General features: G+C 47.2%; 3 protein-coding genes across 3 annotated transcripts in view; 2 read left to right on the top strand and 1 right to left on the bottom strand.

Moving 5' to 3' along the window:
* Window positions 1-23,216, bottom strand: part of LOC308620774 (uncharacterized protein) — a gene marked incomplete at both ends in the record, with an annotated part of 307,183 nt that overhangs the window by 223,523 nt on the left and 60,444 nt on the right. The gene's annotated exons all lie outside the window — the stretch shown is intronic.
* Window positions 6,530-8,949, top strand: LOC308621094 (NUT family member 2G-like). The gene is made up of 2 exons (XM_081241269.1): window positions 6,530-7,328; window positions 8,306-8,949. The coding sequence occupies exons 1-2, from the start codon at window positions 6,643-6,645 to the stop codon at window positions 8,436-8,438; spliced, it is 819 nt and encodes a 272-aa protein (XP_081097395.1). The 5' UTR covers window positions 6,530-6,642; the 3' UTR covers window positions 8,439-8,949.
* Window positions 10,879-12,262, top strand: LOC308620545 (NUT family member 2G-like). Its single transcript, XM_081240219.1, has 2 exons — window positions 10,879-10,913; window positions 11,434-12,262. Exon 2 carries the CDS (start codon window positions 11,509-11,511, stop codon window positions 12,223-12,225), a length of 717 nt encoding a protein of 238 aa, XP_081096345.1. The 5' UTR covers window positions 10,879-10,913; window positions 11,434-11,508; the 3' UTR covers window positions 12,226-12,262.

The raw sequence follows: 23,216 nt of genomic DNA, 5'->3' as shown, positions 1-23,216 counted from the left end.
ATCAAGGATAAATCAAAAACCTAAGTGTCTTTTCTGTAAAAATTCAGCCATCTAGACAAGTGAGTTGGATTTGTTCCATCTGCCAGAAACCTAATTTGAATCCAACCTCTTTTTCTAAACTGATGGGCTTCACATGGCTGTACCTGACTCAGTGCTGAAATTCTGAAATGACAACCATGACGTCTCTGTATGTTTGTGTCCTTGTATGTGTCTTTGTCTTTGGATAACATTGCTGAGGTTGATTTGTGGATGAGCTCTATTTAACTGGCTTAAAGAAAAGTAAGCACTTACACACCAAACTATTCTAAATACAAGAGAAACTGAGCTAAATGAGCTTCAGGTTCATGTGAACTGGGAAATAGTCAGTATTAATTAAGACCTGGTATTAACGTTCGTTTGTTGATCTAATTAATAGAGACATGCTGTTAGAGTCATCAACATTAAGTATAATACTTTTATTGTGCCTAGGTTTAATATAAGCTAAATAAAATCTTGTTATATCTGTTGCAAATTTGTCAGCAAGAAAATAACTTGATGTGAAGAAACTTTTAAGGAAAGAAAATGCAAATGAGGTAAAAGCTTTAGGTGAACTTTTTAAAATACTTATCTTTTAGGAAGTTCTATCTAAAATTAATCTCTCCAGATATTTGACCACTTGAAAGTCAGAATTGTGCTAAAGTAAGTGACAGAAGGTTTATGGAAAGTGGACCCTGAAAAAAAGAGTTCTGTACGTGGTCAGGACTAAGTTTAAAATAAGTTTAATTGAGTAAATACGTTTTAAAAGTAAGCTGGTGCACAACTTGAATTTCGCTTTTCTCTCTGTTAAGAAGACAAGGTTTCTTAAGATTTTGGACTGCCTTTGATACCAGATTTTAAGTTTTTCTACCTTTTAAGAGATCTGTTCTGTACTTGCCTTTGAAATCTTTTATTGTTACTTTGGCTAAGTGAATAACTATTGTTTCACAGTGACATGGGATCCTATCTGTTTTAAACCCTTTTCTTATTTTTTTGACAAAACTTCCCAAATCAAATTATAATGAAGTTCCTTTGACCTCTAGCTAACTTTGGGGTGCTTCAAAGGGCCCCTGAAACACCCCAAAGAGAGATATTAACTAATTAGGTTGAATGACACAGGAAGTGTTGTCAAATAAGCAATAAATCTTCTTAGGTTCTATTGTATGCCAAATGACACAGGTATTCTACAGATTATATGGAGTTCCTAAAATCTGGTATGTCCTGGTAAAATGTTACCAGTCAGAATTCTCTTTATTGTCTGAAAGTGTTGCATGTCACCGCAGTAACCACGTTACTTTCTCAATTGCACTGTAATCAGATTGAAACGTGCCTTCTTAAGTCTTTCACCATTGTACACAGTCATGGTTTCACTCTGATGCCTTTGCAAAAATGCTTCCTCTTCAAGAAGATTTATAGAAAGGACCTTTGCATAATAAATACAAGTTTCTGATTTTCAAACCATAAAGGTGAACTGGGTAAGAACTTGAAGAATTCTAATGGGAAACCTGATGGCTTCATAAAGCTGTTAACAAAAACGATTAGCTGCACATGCCTGGGTAAAAGGGTTATACTTATGGTTATAATTTTGGTTATAATTATGGTTATAATTTTTATGGTTTCTATCTGAAAAATGACTGTTTTAACTCTGTGTTTTCCAGGTGTAAGCAAAACGCTCCCCTTCAACTCATTATGATTTACAGTCATTTGTTAAATTATACCCTTGTAAGCAGAATTGAAACACTTATCTTTTTCTCTCTACCTGGGAGATCCTGCCAGTAGCATATGCTTGTCCCAAAGATTAAGCCATGCACGTCTAAGTACGCACTGCTGGTACACTGAAACAGCGGATGGCTCACTAAATCAGTTATGGTACCTCTGGTCGCTTGCTATTGCAATTGGATTACAAGTAGTTATACTGATCATTGTTCTTTGTTTCCAGATTGTTTGCTCTTTGTGTCTCCCTGCTGTACTGTGTCTTTGTTAACGTTACTAGCTGCATTACTTATATCCTGTCTACTTTATAAGACTGGCGTCTCTTACAGTACCCAGTATGGAACCAGGCCTCCAACAATACTTCAATGGCTAAACATCTTGAGAAAATAGACCACATCTATAACATGAAATAATTGTAATAGTGTGATTCTAGGTACAGGAGGAAGCAACAAGGGAAAATGTCTCCTGGATCATAATTAGATAGAGGATCCAGAAGATCTTTAATTAGCAATAGGGCCTAATCCAAAAACTAGCACCTGGAGTGGCATATCAAGAATTCTCCCCTGACCTGGGATGAGCCTCCCAGCGCCGTGGGACAAAATTTGATCCTGAAACGTCTCCCAAATATTGGTCAAAATCCTGACCAAGAGGAGAGGATCTGAGAAATGGAATATTTCCTGACACATCAGTCATTAGCGACTGCAGCCCCCCAACGTGAGCCGGTGAGCCCTGATGAAACTCAGGATATGAGAATATAGGACACAGGCCCCAGACAGCTAAGGTACATATCAAATGGCTGATTTCAGTGAGCCCAGACCCTTGCATCTTCCCGTACATGGAAAAGTGATGAATTCCTTAACTTGAGATGCTGCCTCCCAGGCTTGAAGCCCTCAAAATTCCCATCAAAGAGGTCGTAACTCTCAACTTTTAGGCTGAGAATATTTTTTTAAGGCTACAGGTGTAAAGGACACACTTTCCAGAGAGGAACAAAAAAACCAAAAACCCAACGTTTGGAACACCGGCACCAATGGTGGACACTCCCGGAAAGATCCATCTGATGAAGCAATTAGAAGGGCCGTCACCCCCTTTTATCCACAAGACTGTGGAATGGACATTGACAGTAGGGAATTGTAACAGGGAAGAGCCAAATCGGACTCCACATGGGATCTGTTCCTTTTACTTTAACCTTTGCCTTCTGCTGCTTTTGTTCACTACAAGGATACTGTCTGTACCTGTACATAATGGCCAGCCTCGGGGAACCTTGTCCCTCTGTCTGAATGTTAAACCAAAGTGCCTTTGTTCAGGGAAACATATGGACTCCTTCCACCTGTGGATGGCTACAATTAAGAAGAAATTAACACATCTCCTCCCCGAGGCTGGCCATTCCAGGGGCTATTCGCACAACTTATGGCCTTCTTACTTTACCTCCTCATCTCCTCCCCATCTCTGTATTATAAAAGAAACTGGCACCCAAACCCCGATAAGATGGTTATTTTGAGACTTTACTCTGCCATCTTCTCGGTCTGCTGGCTTTCTGAATAAAGTCATATTCCTTGCCTCAACACCTCATCTCCGATTTATGGCCTGTCGTGCGGCAAGCAGAGCAAGCTTGGACTTGGTAACATCTTTACTCAGGACACGGTGTCACAAAGTGGGACACTGTTTTCTGTTTGTTTTGTTTTTGTTTTGGGCCGCGCCATGTGGCTCGTGGGATCGTAGTTCCTCGACCAGAGATCCAACCCGCGCTCCCTGCAGTGGAAGCTCGGAGTCCTAACCAATGGACTGCCAGGGAATTCCCATGGGACACTGTTACCTGGCAGTCACGGCCCTCACCTTTGTGAGGCAGAGGTAGTAGTGTAGCAGGACTGAGAACGGTGTGACGTTTAAAGATTAGGTGGTGAAAGCAGGATTTCACAGGAAGTTAATCCAGTGATACTTGCGGAGAAATGTTGTCAACTCAGCGTTAAGAAGACTGTGGACAAGGTGTGGAGTTTGCAAATAAACTTCATTTTCTAGAGTCAAATCTGCCAAGGCTTCCACTAAATTTGCAGTTGTGGCTATAACCTTAAGACACGTGAGACAGGCAAAAGCAACTGAATCAAGTTGTATGCTATAACAGGCAATAGGCCTGTGTTTACTACCATGCTCACACAGTTCTGCGCGGCCTGATTATGCCTTTCATGCACAAATAAAGTAAAAGGTTTTGAATAACCTAAAGTTAATCTATTAAGTAGAGATCTCTTTTCAAACTTAAAAGGGCTAATATACTTTGCCTCCAGTGGAGATCTCACCTTAAAGTATCCGGATCGGGCTCCCCTGGTGGCGCAGTGGTTGACAGTTCACCTGCCGATGCAGGGGACACGGGTTCGTGCCCCGGTCCGGGAAGATCCCACATGCCGCAGAGCGGCTGGGCCCGTGAGCCATGGCCGCTGAGCCTGCGCGCCCGGAGCCTGTGCTCCGCAACGGGAGAGGCCACAACAGTGAGAGGCCCGCGTACCGCAAAAAAAAACAAACAAAAAAACACACCCAAAAACCTAGGTTGATGGATAAAGACGTGAAAGGAAGGGACTGTCATGCTCAACCTCGGTGCCGTGAATCAAAACAACAGTTTATAAACTGCCTAAAGAGGCACACGCCAATTGTGCTGCCACTGTGGGAGGTGGAAGGAACTTCCGGTTCTTGCCTACCTGCCAGAGCCCTCGTGGAATGTCCCCCCAGCGCACGCCACTCCACCCCGACCCACGTGCCCTCTGCCCCTCCCCCACCGCAGAACGGTTCAGCCCGCATTTTCCGGTTTACTTTCAAACGTGTCCCTCGTTGACTTGGATCCCGAGCGTTTGCTGAAGCAGGTCGCTCTCTGGCTCCTGGTCTTGACTTTTCTCATTGAGGCTACCAGGCAGCAGTAGTCCGTGCCCAAGCCTGCAGGATGGCTTCAATAGGAGGTAAGCCTATAGGCTGGGGGTGTGTTCTCAGAGACCCTGCCATCCTCACATCCTTCAGGTTCACACGTTACACTTAACTGTGGGCACCTAGTTGGACTGAAGTAGAGGGAGAAGAGAGCACTGGACGCACAAGGACATTTCACCTGGGGAGACTGGGGAGCCTGAAGAAACCTGAGACTGCCCTGGGGAGGAGGGGTCGTTGGAGGTGGATCCAGAGGAATTGCCCTGGCTATGGAGAAAGGATGGCAGCAGACAGTCTGATTCTTTCTAGAAGGGAGACAAGCCACTTTGAAACGTGTGTGTAAGGATGTGTGTGATGTCCTGGTGGTGACACAGGGAGGGTCATGAGGAAAGCCTAGAGCTGTATTGTGTTCCTCAGGCACCTGAAGCTTGCCTCACCATATCTTTCAAAGGGGTTTGAACAGGAGCATACTGTATCTCAGGGGGCCGTGGGGAGAGATGGTCTTGGTGAGAAAACTATTCAATGGGGCTGTGTGTGGCCACACCTGCAGTGAAGTGTCCTCTCCGAGAGCTAGGCAGGGGGTTACTCTAACTGCCGCAGCCCACACCTCGTCCACTCCTCCCAGCCCAGAGCTCACTTGTCAGTTCAGGTAACTGTTGCCTTGGATTCAACAGGGGATGGGCAACCATTACGAGTAACTTCAGCCAAGAGAGGGCTCAGGTTCCTGAGTTGCTCTGAATTGTTCTTCCTTTTGTGGAATGGCAGTACTTCAGACCTACTTCATCTTGTCCAGTATCTCATGGTGGACCCTCAGGCTGCCTTGAGAGGAAGAGTTTGTTCCTATTTCAGGTCACTCCTTCATGGACAGGGAACAGATGTGGAGTGGGGTTGTTTCGGGTGGAATGTCTATGAAGCCTGCTTCCTCTTTTAAAGGGGGAAGGAGTGTAGCCCAGGATCAGGAAGATGATCTTCTGTGTTACTATTAAACGTCCTATGACATCTGTTCTGGTGAGTTAGGTGCACCGTGGTGTGTACCTTGTTCTCCTGAACAGGGCTGTGTTTCAGACAACTTGATCGCCATGGCATCTGGCTTATGCCTGCATCTCAGATTGTCTCTCCGTTATTGGGAGCTGGAAGGGGAAGGACCACAGGCAGTCTATACTCCCACGACCAATGTAACATGACAATTCCCTGGCCCTTGTTTAATCCTCTGCAGCCATCACTGGCTGTGAAATGACAGAATCTAAGGGACACGCGCCTACTTCTCAGACCACCCCAAGCCCCTAGGAACAGAACTCCTGACTGATGACAGTGACTCTGGGCACTGGGGAAGGGGTGGCAGGACCTGGCCCATGTTACGTATCTGCTGTGGGTTGTTCGGAGATGCAGGTGCTTTCTGGGCCAGTGTCATGGGTTTGTATCAGGATTCCATTAGAGATATTTTCCAGCATTTTGTTTTGTTTTGTGAGGCTAGGAAAGAAAGAGGGGATTTATACTGAGCATCAGGAAAAGGAGGACTGAGGAGGAGGTGGGGCCCTAATATTTTACACAGTGCCTGTCCACAAAGGGCCTTTGGGGGCCTAGAACTTACCTTGCAGAAGGCCCCACCTGCTAGTACGCCGGCTGAGGGGCATTTCTCACAGAGCAGATGTCCACACAGCTCCAGGTCTTGGGAGACAGCCTGTGAGGCTTAGGTGCCAGGGTGTGCCTTAGGGAGGCTCTCCAAGTGAGTGCTTGCTGAGGCAGTTTCTTCTCGGCAGGCAGGGGTCAGGGAGCTTGGTGGATGGGCGTGGGGTCACCAGTGGAATAATTCTCAACTGGAGGTCAGGGCATGAAAATCACTTGAAGACATTTGCACGCTGCAGTTTCCCTTGTCCAAGAGTCTCTCATCTGTGGAGATTTACACTCTGATGCCGCAGAAAGCCTCAGTCCCACTTGCCCATTCTCCTCCTCCATTCACTCCTTTCCTTTGCCTCAACAGCATCTGCAGTGCTGGGAACGGATGTCACCATGAACCCCGGTGCCTCCTTGTCTACTTTCATGGCAGTGTCCTTTCCTCCACCCATTCCTGGCGCCCAGCACTGGCCACCCTGGGAGCAGCACCTGCCACCTCTCATCACCCCCGCATTCCCTCCTGGCAGCAGCCTGCGGCTGCCAGCTTTCCCCAGGATGCCTTTGGTGGCTAATGGTGGCTGTGGCCCCAGTGCCCCTGGGGCTTGCAACTTCACTGTACAAGTCAGGTCACAAGGGAGGCCAGTGCAGGCCCCCCAGACTCAGACCTTTATCGTTCCTCAGGGCCCCCTCAACTGGAGCGCTCCAGGGGCCCTCAGCGGGAGTGCTGCATGTCCTGCACCCATATTCTTAGCAACCCCTGCGATGGAGACCATTGTGACTGCTCCAGCTGTTGGAGTTACTCAGGCTGGCAAGGGAGGCTGGACCCCAGGCTTTCCTCCTCAAGCTCCACCACCAGCTGCCCAGATGGCCCCTAACATTCGCCCAGTGAACTCTGGGCCATGGCCACATGGCACTTCCAGGGAGGGCAGCCTGGACACCAACCAGCCCTATGCCTCGCAGGAGGACTGCTCTAACCACCAGAGCGTGTACAGTAACTTCCGACGGTGGCAGCGCCTCAAGCCACTGGCCCGGAGACACCTTCCCCAGAGTCCTGATGCAGAAGCTCTTTCCTGCTTTCTCATGTGAGTGAACGCTCAGGGGGTCATGAACGCTCAGGGGGTCATGAGCTTATCGGAGCTCTTAGATAAAGAGGAACTGGGGATGGACTCGCAGGTTAGGTTTCTAGGGATACTGGAAGCGAGGTGTGAGGGCGATGTCCACGCCAGGAGAAGGCACACTGTCAGTCATACGGGCGAGCCTGCTAGTCCATGACATCATGACTGAAATGTGCCTTATCTCAACTGACCCCACCCCTCTGTGAGTCTAGCCAGCTTGCTCTTCCATGATTCTCCTGCTAATACGGCCTGAAGACTTGCAGTCAGAGAGGGTCGTGGTGTAAGTTGAGGAGCCAAGGAGTGGATGCCACACTCTCCTGTGCTGACGTCTCCTTTCATACAGCACTTGAGTGTACGTGGCCGGGGGAGGTCACTTCGGAGAAGGGGGAGGAGCGCGGGGCCCAGGAGAGCGCTTCATGCACGCCTCGACTTTGTTGATGTGGAGAATTCCACTAGGAACAGGGTGATGGTAGAGCTCTCCTAAGGGCATGGGCTCTCTCCCACTAGAGTTGTGAGCCTGGCAGGCATTTCCATCCTAAACCCGCGGTCCCTCGTAAAAAGGGGACAATCACACTTCACCTTCAGAGGACCGTGCAGAAGACTCCTTGGGCTAATCTATGAAGTGTGAGCAGATTGCCTGGCACATGCCACGCCTCATTGATGATGGTGATTTTTATTATGAAAAGGCAGCCTTGAAGAGGAAAAGAGCTCCCCAAGGCACAGTGTCCCAGCTCTAGCCTGGGAGTGGATGGTCATCCTCGAGTGAGTGTGAGGCAGTGACAGCCGTAGCCGGGAAGGCTTGTCTCTGCTCTCCCAGACACCTGCCTCTCACTCTCCTGTTGCTCAGTCATGCTGTGTTGAGTGATGTGTGGTCCACATTGGTGGGTGGGGTCAGGCAGGTGGGGGCTGGGCTGGGCACAGAGACTGACCCCGAGTGCTTACAGCCCAGCGCTTCGATCCCTGGCCCGCCTGAAGCCCACCATGACACTGGAGGAGGGACTGTGCAGGGCCGTGCAGGAATGGCAGCACATTAGCAACTCTGACGGGATGATCTACTACGAGATGGCGCAAAAGTGAGTCAGCGTCCTGGGCCCAGGGGCTGCGTGGAGGGTGAGGCGAGTGGGTGAGGGCAGGGTCTGGCCGTGGGGGTGCTCATCAGAGAGGACAAAGGAGAAGGGCTGTCGCTCGGAACGGGGGGCCCGCAGCCCAGAGGCCCTACAGTCCTCCAGAAACCCCTCCCTCACCTTGAGAGTTTGGGTCTTCTGTCCTTCCTCCACCACGAGCTCTGCCCTCCCCTGAGTTTGACCTACCCTTGCCCTCACATGAAGGTCTCAGGACGGGGCAGGGTGAAGCTGTGAGTCCAGTAGGGGTCCAACTCCGGCCATATGGGCTGGGCTGGGGAAAGAGCTCCACCCGCCAGCCTGCTGCTTCCTTAGTGGTGGCTGGCTGGCGGCCACTGACATAGATTTGGGACCCCCTCTCCTCACGAAAAGTGGCCTGAGTGGGTACCCTGGCATCCCTCAAGAGGCTGGGGAAGCCAGCTGTCATCAGCCCAAGGGTCTCTGGCCCTTCCAGTGTTTGCTCCACGGTAATCCCCTTGGCTTAAGAAACAAAACCAAACAAACAAGCACCTCTCAGAGGAAAGGAAGGCCTGTCCTCTAAGCTCAGCATCCACATCGTCCAGCCTCTCCTGAGCCCTGTCTCCAGGTCTACGTTCCAGAACTCTCAGTCCCAACCCAGGGTCCTGGATTTGGGCAAGGACCCCTGTGGGGAACACATGCCTGTTCCAGCCTCTGGCTGTCAGCCCTTCATGTGGCTCTGGATGGGGGGCATGGGGAGGGTGCCCCCTGGGTCAGCCACGTGTCCCGTTGACCTGGTTCAATGCAGCGACCTGGCTCTATGCTGTTGAATGCTCTCCAGTGCTGGTGAGGCAGGAAGGGTCCCAGATCTTGTATCAGTTCCAGGAGCAGCTCTCTGCTGTGGACAGCACCTCACAGGGCCTTGACAGCCCCAAGGCACATCCTCTCCCAATCCCTCATTCTTGGCTGCCTTTGTTGGGCTCCAGAACCCAGGCCATTTTCTCAGGGTGGCCTGTGCCTCCGTCACACCCCAGGTTCATGCAATTTGAGGCAGAGGAGGAGATGCAGATCCAGCAGTTGCGGTGGATGCAGTGCGCGCAGGGCCTGCCTCCTCCAGCCCCACCGAAGCTGGATCCTCGGGGGCCCCCAGCCCCGAAAGTGGGCCTTCAGCCGGCCACCCAGGTTCCCACTGGAGTTGAACGCACAGGTAACAGGGGCCCAGGGTTGGCCACTCTTCCCATGTGGATCATTTTCCTTCAAGACAGGGGCATTGGTCTTTCAAGCAAAACAGCCACCGAGGCGGGGGGTGGGGGGTGGGGTCTCAGATGCCCTTTGTTACTACGGGGTATTGACTTGGTCAATCTTGTAACTTCTCTCACGCCTCCCTGTCAAAGGACTGCACACAAAGTCTGCCTAAGAAGTGGGCTTGATGGGGACACCCCTGGAAAATTGGAGGTTCCCCACTTCCTTATATGTGACTCTCTTAGATGCCCCCTTACCTCCCCCCTCCAACTGTGCATGAAGCTCCAGGTGGTCCTGACCCCCCCACACCCACATCAATGTCCCCCAACAGTGCCCTCACCAGCGTGCGCTCGGTGGTCAGGAGGTGGACCGGGAGCCCCTCACCTTCCTTCCCTTCCTCCTGCTCTGCCGCAGCCTGTGCTCCCAGGATGTCCGGCCCCAGGGCCCAGCCCTCCCGCCCGAAGCCACACGGGTCCCAGCGACCCCCGGAGCCCAAGGCACCCGAGGACATTCCACCTGAGGCTGTGAGGGAGTATATGGACATCATGGAGGCGCTGGTGGGGCCCGTCCACTCAGCCACAGGCGACTCAGATGCAGAATGGGGAGAGGACGGAAATGACCTGCAGCAGGAAGAGGACGGCACCTACTCGGACCCGGATCTCTTAAGCTATATCGACAAGCTGTGTTCCCAGGAGGACTTTGTCACCAAAGTAGGCTAGGCCTGGAGACTGGGGTCTGCAAGATGCCAGGGCATGGAACTCTCAGCACCCAAGATCTGGGTTCTGCTCAGGCCGTTGGGACTTAAGCTCAGCTCCTTGTTCCTGAGCCTGGTGTTAGGGGAGGTTTACGCAGATGTTTGTGTGTATATGTTTGTGTCTATCTGTGTGTATGCCTTTGTGTCTGTGTTTGTGCCTCTGTATATATGCTCTTTTGTGTGTGACTGTGTATGTGCATGTTTGCGTGTGTGTATGTGTGTGTGTGTGTGCGCGCTGACCATCCCCGCCTTGTGGAGGAGAGTGGGGTGGGTCTCTGCTTTTCACTTTCCCTCCTGGCCTTCTTGTCTCACAGGCCACTCCTGGCCGAGGATGCTCACAGCCTCTTCTTTCTGTTCTAGGTGGAGGCAGTCATTCACCCTGGATTCCTGGCAGATTTGCTTTCCCCAGACCCACAGCTGGATCTCTTGGCCCTAGAGAAGGAGCTGGAGCAGGAGGAAGGGCTCACCCCCGAAGAAGTGAGACAGGGGAGGGAGAGGGACACTCAGGGAGCCAGGGGACCCCACGGGAGGGGGACCCCAGGTGATCCAGGGGACAGGGGAATCCAGATGACCCAGGGGAGCCAGAGGAGGGAGGGATCCCCGGTAGAACAGGGGACACAAGGGACACTCAGGAAGACCAGGGCACAGAGGGACCCCAGTGAACAGGGGAGAGGTAGGGCCCCAGAACAGGAGGGCCACATAGCGCTGTCCATCCCTCCCCTGCCTGGGACACCTGGCATGGGGAAGGGCCCATTCTGGGGTGGGTGTAGTGCAGGGTGAAAGGAAGGAGAGGATAGGGAGCCGGGAGGGGAGGGAAGGTCACAAAGCTGGGAATCAGTTCCAGGAGAATGGCCGGACTGCCACAGTGTCTGTATTTGGATTCGAGTCCTGGGGTCGCCCATCCCCTCCTCCCCCACAGGGCCATTGTCCCACTGCCCAGTGCTCCTCCTCTCACACGTGTGTGTGGAGCCGTCACTGTCCTCCTCCCTCCTACCAGCTGGTGCAGAAACGACTCCTGGCCTTGAAAGAGGACGACGGTGTGCGGGCAGCCCTGAGTCACAGTGCACCCGGAATGGCCTCAAGTCCTTCTGAGTCCGACGCCGGCCAAGGTGCCCAGAGGCACGACCAAGACCCCCATCTAGGGGTCAGTGATGAAGCCTGCCCACCAGAGATTGATTCTCAGGCTCTTCATAGGCTCATGCAAACAGACACTGCCCTGTGCAGGCCCGAAGTCTTTGTTCCCTCTGGAGGACGTCAGGAGTTCTCTATATTCCGGCCCGTACGGCTCTCCCCTCCCCAGGGTCAAAGGCGCACCGGCCCTCTACTGAGATCCAGGGATGCGTCTGTTCTCAGAAAGGCCTCTCCTCTTCGGGAGGCCCGAGTGCCCAGGGACGGGTCCAGTGAGAACGAGGAGGTGCTCCAAAGCGTCTTCATCATAGACTCTCAGCATATACTGGTGCCTTTCGGGATGTCCCTCAGTCCTGCGCATGTCTCAGCCCTGGCTTCCTCTGGAGGTTGGGGGGCCCAGAGTGCTCCCCAGTCCCCCTCCTCTCAGAGAAGAGGCCTCAGCCCAGCTCCACCAGCCGCTCCCAAGTCGAGGAAGCGGGCTCTGTGTGGACGCCCAGCCGCTGCTGAGAAGCTGCCCATCCCCGGGGCTGGCCTCGGCGTCTCTGGGAGGCCAGCCTTGGCTCTGGGGCTGGCTCGCCCCTCACAGCTGAGAAAGAGAAAGCGTGACCCGTTTGACACAAAGAAGCGTGGGAAGAGGAGGAAGAAGCACTGCAGCCAGTAGGGTTCAGCTGGGCCGGCCCTCCAGGGCGAGGCCCCAGGGCAGCCCCCTGGGGAGCCTAGGGGCTCCTTCTCCTCCTCCCAGTGCTGATCCTGGATGATGTGGGGGGAAGGGAGCGGGGCAGGACCACCAGGGTGGGGAGGGGGAGCGGGATTGTGGGGGGGTTAGGGAGGTGGGGGAGGTGGGTGTGGCCAGGTGTGGGTGGGAGCAGGACCTTTGGAGTGATGTATGTAAATTGTGAACCAAGATCGTTTTCGTGGGAAATGCTCTCAGGCCACTGTCATCTTGTTGGTGTTGAGCTGCTCCACAGAGAGCGATCCTGAGAGGAAGGAAGGATGAGGGAGGTCACAGGAGCTCTGGGTCTACAGGTGGCCACACCTTTCCTCCACATAGACAAGGACTCCTCAGGCTGCCCCTGGGAACGCACAGCTCTCACTTTCCCCAGGGACCCCCTCATCAGCCCCTTCTCTAACGCCTGCTTGGCTAGGGCCCTTCTGGGGCATCTGTACCGTCTTCTGCATCCCTGAACCTTCTGGGGAGGCAGAGCTGCTCTTGTGCCTTTCAGCCCTCTGGACACTCACCAGTTTCTAGGATGGAGCCTGGAGACGGCCCTTGTCATTATGGAGCTTCTCTCTGCTTTCCTCATGTGGCCAGACGACGGCGCTGGGATGACCCTCCGCTCATCCAGGGTTTCCTGTGTGGGTGGCCTGACCAGAGACGAAAAGTCTTGGCCATGGGGACGGGACTGTCTGCCTCATCGTAGCGGGAGCATCCTCTAGTTCCACTGGGATTATTGCAATGTGGAGAGTGGTGGAGGCAGCTACCTCTTCATCCCAATGAGGATGCAACAAGGGGAATGGGTGTGGGGAGATTCATGGGGCACCCGTTAAAGGTGTGTATAAGGGAAAGGACAGTCGGGCCCCTTTGTAGAACTTGTGGGATCTCTGTGCAGCAGCATCTCGTTCAACTGAGGGAGGAGGACCCATGTGGCTGTGGCCGTGGGGACTGGCGTCCGGGGCCTCCGGGTCTGCAAAGACACCCCAGAGCTACTGTCCCTTCCCTTTGCACCCATGGCTGGACGTGTGTGTGCACTGGTATCAACACTGGTTTGTATCCCCATAGGAAACAGGTCCTCCTAACAAACTATGACCACGTTTCACAAGAACAGCTTGCTCACAGGGGCGGCAGGGGGTGGGAGAGGTGTCTGTGGCCCCAGATCTGAGTGGGAGCTGGGATCCATGCTGAGGAGTGTGGAGGCCTCCGTCACCGTCCTGTGGGTGTCGGCAGAGGCTTCGAATCATCAGAGCAGGGGAAATGACCCCCTCATTAGAGTGAGATGAGCAAACAATGAGGGGCAGGGGGTAGACCCCTGCTGTCTCCCAGAAGTGCCTCCCCTCCCAGTCCGCTTAGCTTCTGTCACAGCCTGTGCTGGCCCACCTCTGAAGCCCCTTCCTCCTAAAGCACTGAGATGCTCTGATCTTTTATGGACCTGCCCTGGGCCTCACCCCCCCTTCCCTGCTGGCCAAAGGCTCTTCTCCTGCTTCCGACTTCTGATTCCTTCCCCAGGACCCAGGCAGGTGTTAGGACAACAGAGATTCCCTGAACATGACCCCTACACCACCAGCATGCAAAACTGGGGCCGCAGGCTTCCACAGGTGGCATGACTCTCTGCTGGACCCTGCAAAGAGCTTGGAGAAGAAAGGGGCTCATGTCTCTCCACCTCCACAGAATCTGTAGGTCAGCCTCACAGGTCCCCCTCTGTCCAGGTGGGCAGCACATATGTGCTCCCAGCCCTCCTTGACCCTTTGTGAAAGAAAGTTTTTGCAGCTTAGTAGTCTGATATTAGGCAAGGTGTCTCAGGGCTTGTTCCTTTTGAAGCCCTACAGGAGAATCTGTTTCCTCTCCCTTTCTGTCTTCTAGAGGCTGCCTGCATTCCTTGGAATTAGTCCCTTCTTCCACCTTCAAAGTGCATCACTTTAATCTCTGCTTCCCTCATCACATGGTCTCTCCAACTCTGACTCTTCCTGTGTCCCTCCTATACAGCTCTTTGTGTTTATATATAGCCCACCCAGAAAATTTAGGATAATCTCTTCATCTCAAGATTTTTTACTTAGTCACAGCTGCAAAGTCCATTTTTCCATACAAGGTAACGTTCACATATTGTCATAGGAGGGGTTAAACACGGACGTTTTGGGGGAACCAGAATTTACCCTACTAGAAGAAATCCACAAGAATACCTACCATCAGAATCCACATGAATAACAGACTATGACCAAGTGGCGTTTATTCCAGGGATGCAAGCCTTGTTCAATGGTAACCACTCACCAGTGTAATCTACCAGATTGAGTCTAAAGAGGAAACACGTACTGTTACACCAGTTAACACAGAACAGACACTGAACGAGATTCAACGCCCCTTCATATTAAAAGTGCTCAGGAAACTAGGAATAGAAGGGCACTACCACAACCTAATAAAGAGCCTCTACAGAAAACCTACTTCTAACATCACATGAAATGGTGAAAGAATGAATGCTTTTCCCTGAGTTCAAAAACTAGGTTAGAAGGTCCACTCTTATCTTAGTTTTCAACTTAGTACTTTAGATTCTAGTTACTGTAGTACAGCAAGAAAAGGAAAAAAGAGGCATACATATTAGAAAAGAAGAAATATAACTGTCATTCTTTACAGATGACATAATTCTCTACATAGAAAATTCCAAGGAAGGTATAAGTAGACTCATAATAAATTATAATAGCTTGCTTTAGCAGGATCTCAGAATATAAAATCAATACATAAACATTAATACACAACATTGATCATATTTCCATATACTAGTAACAAACTGAACGACTGAAAACCAAAATTTAAAACATATTAAATAGGTTCCAGTTCAAGATGGCAACATAGGAAGATCCTGAACCCACCTCCTCCCACAAACACACCAAAGCTACAGCTACATATGGAAAAATTTCCTCTGAAGAAAACTAAAAGATGGTGGAGCAACCCCTTCACATCAGGAAAACCAGAGGGAAACCACATCAAAACAGGTCGGAAAGGCTGAGACACAATTTTGCCATAAACCCCATCCTTGGTGTGGAGACACACAATTAGGAAGGAACTCAAAACCTGGAGCTTCTTCCTGAGAGGTGAAGGGTATGGACCCCACATTGGGCACTCCAAATTTTAAGGCTGGCACCTGAGAGATAGACCCTCAAAACATCTGACTTTGAAGACCAACAAGCCACATCCCATGAGACCCACAGGGCTGTGGTGAACTGAGGAACAGCTCTTAAAGGGCCTGTGCACAGACTCACCTGTCCCAGGGCCAAGTGTAGAAGCAGCCCTTTGAAAAGCACTCTGACTTTTTGGGAAAGAGACTCACTTCCCAATTTTAAAGCATTAATCTGAGGAACAGGGGCCTGCTGGAATACTCCCCAGGGACAGAGGCTGGCGGGTGCCATCTTCCTGCTCTCTCTTTGCCTTGATAAAACTGAAAGGTGCCATCCTTTTTCCCCTTTTTCCTTTCCTGCAGGTGACAGCTTTGTGCTCCAGCCAGCTGGCTCCTTCTTCCCTGCTCTTCCACTGTCTTGCTATATATATATATATTTTTTCTTCTTTTCTTTTTTTTCTTTTCCCTCTTTCCCTTTATTCAAATGGTGTCATCTTTGCACTCTTCCCACCGCCTCACTCAGCCAGTAAGCATCATCTTCACACTTTCCTTCTGATGTGCTCCAGAGAGCCAGAATCTCCAAGACAGGAGATCCCATTTTTGTGGCCTCCACTCAGGGGATGCTCCTTGATCACCTGGCTCTGGAGGCCAGGAGGGATTTCTTTTCTGGGTCCCATGGGACTGTAACAATTGGAGAGACAGTTCTTGGCAGGATACCACCCCCAGGATGTACCACTACACATCAGACTGAGACACAGCCCCAGCCTTTACAAGAAAAAGGCCTATGTGCTAGTAGGGACAAGACTTAAGAGCAGGCTTCAGGTTCAGCACACATCTAGAGGCTATGGATGTGCTCTCGGGGAAGGTAGGCTGGGGGTGCCATCTCTCCACCCTCACTCTGCCTTACTACAGTTCACTGGTATCTCCCAGAATGGAGCTTGTACACTTATGTGAAGCACTGTTTTCTTGTGACTGCTCCCCAGGGAACACCTTCAGATTGCTTGCTTCTGGGGCGCAGCAGGGCTTCCACTTGCAATCTCACAAGACTAAATACATTTGCATTCTTTAAAAGCTGTTACCAAGTTTTCTGGCTTCCTATCAACCTGAATCTAGGTGCTGCCTGAGATCCTCCACTTTGGGTTGCTCATTTGTCTTGGCACACCCTCAACTGCTGGGATGGTGTGCCAGGTCTATTAAAAATAAACTGCTTAGACAATCACAAAGGTTTGAGAGGCAACCAAGAGTAGACGGGGTTAAATGACAAGGTTCATCTGTCACACAGCTCTTCAAGACTGGGAGATGTGGCTATTTCACTTAATGCATAGAAACCAACACAGAGAGTCAAGCAAAATGAAGAAAGGGAGGACTATACTCCAAAAAAAGAACAAAATAAAACCTCAGGAAAAAAATCTTAATGAAATGAACATAAGTAATTTACTTGATAAAGAGTTCAAAGTTATGGTCATAAAAATGCTCACTGAACTCAGAAGGAAAATGGATGAAAACAGTGAGAACTTCAACGAAGAAATAGAAGATATAAGAAAGTTCCAAATAGAAGTCACGGAACTGGAGAATGCAATAACTGAACTTAGAAATACAGTAGATGAAGCACAAGAAAGAATAGGTGAACTCAAAGACAGGTCAGAGGAACTCATCCAATCAGAGAATAAGGAAGAAAAAAGAATGAAAATAATGAATATAGCTTAAGGGATTTATGGCACATCAAATGGAATAAAATTCACCTTATAGGAACTCCAGAAGGAGAAGAGAAAAGGGGGCAGAAAACATTTGTAGAAATAATATCTGAAAACTTTTCCTAACCTGGGGAAAGAAACAGACATCCAGATACAGGAAGCCCAGAGAGCTCCAAAGCAGATCAACCTAAAGAGATCCATACCAAGAAATATTAAAATTAAAATGTCAACGTTAAAGATAACAAGGGAATCTTAAAATCACCAAGAGAAATACAACTTGTTATATAACTTGTTATATACAACTTGTTATACAACTTGTTATATAACATCAACCTAAAAAGCTTCTACACAGAAAAATAAACAATCAACAAAATGAAAGGGCAAGCTACAGAATGGGAGAAAATATTTGCAAATCATGTACGTGATAAGGTGTTAATATCCAAAATATATAAGGAACTCATACAATGGCTATATCTATATCTATATCTATATATAGATATAGATAGATATAGATTTTCAAACAATTCAATTAAAACTTGGGCAGAAGAACTGAATAAAAAATTTTCCAATGAAGACATCCAGATCACCAACAGGTTCATGAAAAGATGCTCTACATCACTAATCACCAGGGAAATGCAAATCAAAACTACAACGAGATATCACCTCAAAGAGACTAAGAGGTAACAAATGTTGACAAGGATGCAGAAAAGGAAACCCTTGTGCACTGTTGGTGGGAATGTAAATTGGTACAGCCGCTATGGTAAACAATATGGAGTCTCCTCAAAAAATTAAAAAGAAAACTACCATACATTAGCAATCCTGCTTTGGGTATATATATGTCCAAAGAAAATGAAATCACTATTTCAAAGAGATATCTGCACTCGCACGTTCATTGCAGCATTATTCACAATTGCCGAGAGATGGAAACAACCAAAGTGTCCATACATGGATAAATGGATATAGAAGATATGGTAGGTACATAGATGGAATATTATTCAGCCATGAAAAAGAAGAAAATCCTGCCACTTGCAACAACATTTATGGATCCTTGGGGCATTATGATGAGTGAAATAAGTCAGAGAGAGAAAAATAAATACTGTATGATGTAACTAAATTGTAGACTCTAAAACAGCCAAACCCAGAGAAACAGACAATAGAATGGTTGTTGCTAGGGGTTGGGGTTGGGGGAAATGGGGAGATGTTGACCAAAGGGTAAAATATCCAGTTAGCACATGAATTTCTGGGAATCTAATCTACAGCATGGTGATTGCAGTTAACAAAACTGTATTATATACTTCAAAGTTGCTAAGAGAGATCTTAAATGTTCTCACCAAAAAAAATGGTATTTATGCGAGGTAACGGAGGTGTGTTAACTAGCTCCGCTGTGGTAATCATTTCACAACATGTAACATACCAACAGGTTGTACACCTTAAACTTACACAATGCTATATGTCAATTACATCTCAATAAAGTTAGAAAAAATACAGAAAACAGACTGTTGCATAACATTCAAGCAAAAATACTAGTTTGGGACTGCTTTTTCTTGAATTTAGTCATTGTTCCTTCTTGAATCTGTTTTCTATCACATGATAGCAGACTCATACAGGCAGCTTACTTCTGATCAGGCGCAGCCAAAAAGAAGCAACTGATGGTATATGGAAGTTTAGGGATAAGCTATGAGATTTCTCCCTTTCTTCCTCTACTTTGTGAAGATTCTCCAGCAGCAACTGTGTAACTTCCACGGCTCCAACTCCAATGAGACAGAACTGCTATGGTCTGACATTGATGATCATTTAACCTGGCCCTGGACGCCTTTACAACCTTCTCCTTAACTTTGCCTTTCCAGCATAGGGGTACAAGTAAATTCCTATTCCTACTAATCACTCCATTATCTAGGTGGCCCTTCTTTACTTCTCAGAAGTTTCATCACTGGTGTTCTTAATACCCTGTATTAAATTTATTTGCAAAGACTTGAAACAATTTCTATTTTATTTGTTATGGGCAAATACAGTATAATAAAATTTCCAAATATTAAAAAAATTAGAAGACACATGAAATCTCAAAATGGGGAAATGTTAGCCACGTGTAGGAAGAAAATGTACTAATATTATTGGAGGAGAGAATTCAGGAATTGGAAGATAACACTAATGAGTTTGGAAGGTATAAGACTGTGGAGAAGTTTGAATGGTGGGCTTCATGCCACAGGAAATAGGGAGTGATTCAAAGTTCTATAAAGATTGTGCTCACTTCAGCAGCACATATACAAAGTTTTATAAGATTAATCTGAAAGTGGTAGGCAGTTTGGAGTATGTGATGGAGTGATGTCAAAGAAAAATTGCACCAGATGGTTAAACAGGCAAGGAGTACTTTACTCAAGACGATTCTGTAATAGGGGAGAGACACTGAACTCCGTTCTGCTGAAACAAAAGGCATGGAAGTTTTTAGATGCCAGGATGAGCTGTAGGAAAAATAGTAGAGGATGCTGGGGAAGAGGTTGGTCAATATAATTAGACCATCTCTGTTTGCTTTGGCTCTTATCAAAGTTAGGCTCCTATACTCCCCACAGAGACTGGGAACTAGGGGCAGTACCTTTCTTGAAGGTTGTATTTCAAAGAGCTGACTCCCAGGTCCTTGAGAAAGACATTTCTGGGTTGGAAAATTATCAAGTGACTAGGAGAAAATTTACATCTCAAAGGGGCAGAGAAAGAATTTATAATTTCAAGCTTCTTAAAGTAAATGTTTTCAGAAAAGGGAGGTTAGGGGCCTATGGTAAAGAAAAATCCTGTCTGAAGTTTAGCCAAACTGAGGGACACATTAAGGCCATCTTGATCAGTAGTTAAAATTAGCATTACCTTCAGGAAGGTTATTTTATAAAGAAAAGCAATGCTTTAGGAACTTTCTCAGAAGAATCAAAAGTAACTGTCTGCTAGTTAGATACAGGTCAGGAATAATGAGAAAGGGCAGTTACAAAGTAAACTCAACTAATGTTCTCTGTGTTGTAGCTTTAATAAAGATGAAATAAGTAGAAAAAAAATAATCCATTGGTACACGGTGAGAGCCAATTGGATGGACTGCCCAATTAGAAATACTTCTTTATTTTCTAGTCATTATCAGTCAAGGATTAACAAACCTACTTTTATTAGATATACTTCTGTCTAGGGATTGAGAAATATCAATTATTTAAACTTAATCACTACTTTATTTCTGTGAGATTTTTAAAAATATACTTTGGGGAAAAGTAATGGAAGAGTGATATAGCACTAAAACATTCAAGTGAATGACATAATAAGATCCTATCTTTCTCAATTTAAGGAGAAAAAAAGGGAGGGCAAAAGAAATGGGCAGAAAGTAAGTTTACCTACCAGTCATTGTGTCAAGTGTTTTCATATATTTATCTAATTTAATACTCACAAAACAATGAGACATAAGGAAGATATTTATCCCATTCCATAGATGAAACTCTATTTACAAAGTAATATATCAACCATTTGTAGAGCTGACCCTTGAATTTAAGGCCTTACGTCTGTGGAAATGCAAGAGCCAAACCCTGCTAATACAAGGTGCTTAGAAGAGGTAGACTTCAGTGAGCAGGAAAATCAGAGCATGCGTGAACTGATGACAAGTTTTGCTGATCTAGCAGCTTTGTGAGATTTGTCTAGATTCAAAGGCCCTTGCTCTACTAAACCATCAAATTAGAGGTGGTCTCCTTCTGAAACAACCAATTTGCAGAGCTATTCAGACTTTGGGTCATGGTATTTTTTCAAGGATTAACTATTATCACTGGCTTTTCAAATTTTAACTTTAGAAAGTCCTTGCTTTTGTTGGAAGCAATGTTACATTTTGATGCAGTTGTTTGCAGGGATGAAACTTGGTCGCCCTCTGGAGGCTATTCTCAGGTCCGACTAGCATACCTTAATTTTGAGAAAGAAGTCAGGTCTTAACAATTTAACAAGTCATTTTAAATGTGTGGAAATTATGTATATACATTATACTTTTTTAGAAGTTACAAAACATTGAGTTCAAATGCTCAAAATATTTTAAAATGCTGAATTAAACGATTTATGGCATAGCATGTTTTGAATTCCTGTTCTCCCTTTGGAAATGGAGATGGTCATCATTCTCCTTTTATCATGCAATATCTATACTGGGACTAAAACCGTTATTTTTTCCTCCCCTATTATAGGAACACATGGGCAATTAGTTCTATAAAATGAATAATAAAACATATGACACAATACTATACACTCAATTACTACCAAGATCTTCCATTTTAAGTTTTAAAAAAAAATCTCTAAATTTCCAATTAAAAAATTTTTTTTTCTTTCTCTCAGAGACAAAACATCAGAGCTTACAAGAACCCTTAATAACAGAATGGCTCAAAGGATAAAAATGTTTTGCTCCCTAGTTCATTCTTGTTCAGTTTTCTTGTAGAAGGTGTATTATACCAGTTAGTGTAAATTATACAAGCAAAGTTCTTGCCATATATTGGTGGCAGCTTTTCTACATAAAGTAAGCAGTTAAGGGGCTTCCCTGGTGGCGCAGTGGTTAAGAATCCACCTGCCAATGCAGGGGACACGGGTTCCAGCCCTGGTTACCGAAGATCCCACATGCCGCCGAGCAACTAAGCCCATGTGCTGCTACTGAGCCTGCGCTCTAGAGTCCGTGTGCCACAACTATTGAGCCTGCGCTCTAGAGCCCATGCGCCACAACTACTGAAGCCCGCACACCTAGAGCCCATGCTCCGCAACGAGAAGCCACCGTGATGAGAAGCCCGCACACTGCAACAAAGAGTAGCCCCCACTCTCCGCAACTAGAGAAAGCTCGCGTGCAGCAACGAAGACCCAACACAGAGCCAAAAATAATAAATAAATAATTTTTTTTAAAAAAAGTAAGCAGTTATGAGCTGCCATAAACCTACTGTTTCTTTACTTGATTTAAATGAATTTAATTCTTTAAATAACTGAGCAAGTAGAGAATTTAGACTCAGCCATTATTAGAGGTACCTTATACAACCAAAGTGGTATAAAAACCCTGTAACATGAAAGTGTTGTGGAGGTCCTTCTGGTCTTCTGAGACCGGGACACCTGTACCTTTATGTCCCATTTATAAATGCTCCTCTATAATGTTTGGGATGCTGAAATATTTGATGAGATAGATACCTCATGCCTATTACATGCCTTCCCTATATCTCTCTCAACTACATCCCTCTAATGAGTTGGTGCAGCTCCAAGGCTCTATCCAGTAACAAGGTAGTGTCAGGCAGTGCTTGTTGTACTCACTGGTTTTTAATCCTCCAACTGCCTTGTAATCTCCTCCTTCACACCTTGAGGCTTAGAAATGGCATATTTCCTGAGGAAGAGGTTTCTAGGGAGTCCTGTATACTTGCTTGAAATGGGGACAGGAGGATGGAGGAACAGAAGGGAAGATATACGGAAGATGAACGGATTTTTCTTAATATAAATTTTTCTGCCATAAAAACTATAGGTACCAAGCAAAGCAATCAGGGAAATATATATTCATGCATTAATTTACCACTTACAACGATGAGTAGATAGAGGACATTAGATAGATTAAGGAAGTATCTAGGAGGTAAAATGGATAAGATTGATAATGGATAGGATATAGTGGCTGATGCGAGAGGTTGAACTCAAGGATTATTGTTAGGTGCCTGGTTTATACAACTGGGTGAATGGTGTCACTACACACTAAGACAAATGAAAATGAAGGAGGAGAGATTCGGCAGTTTAGGGAGACCATGAGTATTTAGCTTTATGTATATTTTAAATGAACAGATTTAGATGTTAATTAGGCAACTGGATTTACAGAATTCAGATTAGAGGTCTCAGGTACACAAATGTCCAAACTTGATGGAGTTGGTAACTGAAGCTGTGTGTTTCTGTGAAATCATATTATGAGTTCCAGAGTGAGAGGACATAATGGCCTAAAACTGAATTTTGAAGAATTTCAACATTTAATGTCTGAGGAGAAGGATACGTACCTGCAAAGAAGATAGAGAAAGAACTGCCGCAGAGATGAGAAGAAAACCAGAGGAGTTTTTGGGTCAAGGAAAATCAAGTCTCAAAGACAGAAGCAAATCCTACTTACAGGTCAAGTAACTAGGAGATAAAATTTT

Source organism: Mesoplodon bidens (genome assembly GCF_964165515.1).
Source record: "Mesoplodon bidens genome assembly, chromosome: 7".
NCBI lineage: Eukaryota > Metazoa > Chordata > Mammalia > Artiodactyla > Ziphiidae > Mesoplodon > Mesoplodon bidens.
This window is presented reverse-complemented; position numbering and strand designations above follow the sequence as displayed.